Source organism: Gadus morhua, chromosome 10 (assembly GCF_902167405.1).
Source record: "Gadus morhua chromosome 10, gadMor3.0, whole genome shotgun sequence".
NCBI classification, from domain to species: domain Eukaryota; kingdom Metazoa; phylum Chordata; class Actinopteri; order Gadiformes; family Gadidae; genus Gadus; species Gadus morhua.
The window spans coordinates 14,506,248-14,508,747 of record NC_044057.1 but is presented as its reverse complement, the minus strand read 5'-3'; the positions used below and the strand labels follow the sequence as shown (position 1 = coordinate 14,508,747).

The 2,500-nt window shown below is 48.6% G+C and overlaps 1 protein-coding gene across 1 annotated transcript in view; it reads right to left on the bottom strand.

Annotated features, from left to right (window-relative positions):
* The window catches only part of dock2 (dedicator of cytokinesis 2), a 130,749-nt gene that overhangs the window by 86,198 nt on the left and 42,051 nt on the right, over window positions 1-2,500 (bottom strand). The window contains exon 24 of the mRNA XM_030368941.1: window positions 2,066-2,172. Within this exon, the coding sequence (XP_030224801.1) occupies window positions 2,066-2,172 (107 nt within the window). The remainder of the gene's footprint in view (window positions 1-2,065; window positions 2,173-2,500) is intronic.

Sequence of the window (2,500 nt, the reverse complement as noted above, 5' to 3'; positions counted from 1 at the left end):
TCACTCCCACTCCCTCCCCCCGTCCCCTTTCATCACAGCGGCACCGGCCTTCCGTTCCGTTCCCTCTCACAACTCTAATAGGGTACATATCGATATCAACAGGAGACACAGGAGTGATCAAGTCACAAGTACAGGTGGGCTGATGGAAAAAGTCTTGTTTTACTGAGGGAGCTAATCTGTTTTTTTGGAACGAGTTCACAGACTTCCATCATGGAGACACTACAGCTTCCTCTGGGGAGTAGTCACAGCAAATGATTTCCTCTGAAACAACGGCCCATATCTTCACACTCTTAGCCAGCCCTTCCCTCGCCCCCCCCCATCTCCTGATTTTTGGCCTTCCTGCCCCCACCTCCTCGCCTCTCTCTGTGATTACCGGCCCGCTGCACTTCTCGCTCCTCCATTCCTCCTTCTTAGCCAAGACAGAGTGGTTCTGTGGCTTCTGTGACAGGTGGCCAATCACCTGAGCCCGGGCGATCGATGCTGTGCCCTGGCCTGGCAATCGGCTCGAGCCTGACCCGACCGGCTTTCTGTTCCTTTGCTATCGAGGGTGCGGGGGTAAAGCTCCCACGGACCCCCTGATTGGATCATCTGCGATGCAGTGAGGTTGCACAGAGGTTTTTGAATCGAATCGAAGAACAATTCAATTGCAGCCATCGCAACCGGGAGATACATCTTCACGCATATGTATACGTATATGTGCACTGATACAAAGGCCCCAACTGTATTAACAACACAGCAGTGCCGACAAACTACAGGAGGGAGGCTCCCATCGAGTTATAGTTATAGAGAGTGAGAGTGAGAGTGAGAGTGAGAGTGCGGGAGTGAGAGAGAGAGAGAGAGAGAGAGAGAGAGGGAGAGGGTGAGAGAGAGAGAGAGAGAGAGAGAGAGAGAGAGAGAAAGACAGAGAGAGAACCAGCCCGGGAGAGAATGAGAACATCCATTATGGAGAAAGAGTGAGTGCCTTTGTCTATGGGCCCAGTAAGCACCGCGGAGACTAGTTAACGGGCTGTCGTAGCGCGGTCCAGGAGAACCAGAAACCCACCGTATCTGCACTGTCATCCCTATTTGATCGCCCACTGCAAGCTCATTAAGCCCCCGTATTATGGTTGAGTTGAGTGATGGCCAGCGCCTGGTTACCTCATTAATGAGCCCCAGTGTGTAGCGACACGCCACGTCCAACACAAAGGGCCGGGGACGGCCATCTTCCTCGGAGTAACTTAGTTCAATCATGACACTTACTATTTTTAATGTTTTTTCAAACACATCTTCAAGCAGAATAGTAATTGCGTCTGGCTTGTTTGGGGCAGGATTGGAGGTGGGTTGGGGCAGGGCGTACAAGACAATTGACATCTCTCTCAAATCCGAACCAACCAACAGATTTTGACCTTGATTTTGGTGAGATGCATCTGCTGTGGGTGATGGCATCTGAGCTGTGAACTCTTCCAATCACCAGAGGTGGTGAAGTACAACGTCAAAAGACTTTGGAAGGATTAAAGGCACGGAGCGATTTGGAGGGGAAGCTGAGCTCATTAGCAGCTCTCTACTCTGCTCTGACTGTAATAACAGGCTGGACGACCAAGCTCCATTACGCTGATTGTGGTGTGGGGGGAGTGTCTGATTTGCTGTAAGTGGGAATAAGGAATTACAGGAGACCTCCAATACCTTGCACTGGAAGTAATAGATGCAACTACGGTTGTTTGCATACTGGTTAAATATTTATCTGTGATATTTGAATATTGGTTAATTATTGATCAGCGACATTTTGTTTAGCCATAGTATACAAATACTAAATCCTGCTCAGAGTTGAAACTATACCTCCCCACAGGGCATACACACATGTACACACACTGACGTACTTAAGGCATTCTTAATACCTATTCAGATTATGATTGGTTTTGCATTGCTTTTTTAAACAGCCTGCAGCACGGCTGATATACCCTAATGGCAAACGCCCAACAACCACTTTTCTTGACATTAAACATGGCAGGTGATTGTCTCGATAAAACATTTAGGAACCGTCACATCAGGGGAGCGCCCTGGGACCTGTGGATGAGGTTGCACACACCTTGTTTCTGGAAGAGACGGCTGCTGACAATCTCCGTCATGGAGATGACCTTCTGCTTCTGGAGCTTCTCGGGGGAAAAGCAGGTGTAGAAGTCGTGCAGGAGCTGACTGGAGAGGGGAGGAGAGGGAGAAGAGGGAGGAGAGGGGAGGAGAGGAGGAGGAGGGTTAGCAGGGAACCAGGGACGATGGAGACATTGAAAGGTGAAGGCTGAGAGAATATGAGGAAGGAAAGAAGGAAGTGAGGATTTGAGGAAGGAAGGAAGGAAGGAAGGACATAAGAAAGAATGAACAACAAATCAACAAATAGCCGAACGACCAGACAGAAACAAAGGAATTAGTAACGGATTATAATGCAAGAGTGAGATCAAGAGAAACAAGAAAAAAGAATAAAATATTGGAACTTGATAGCGGAGATAATTAAGAGGAATGAGAGGCG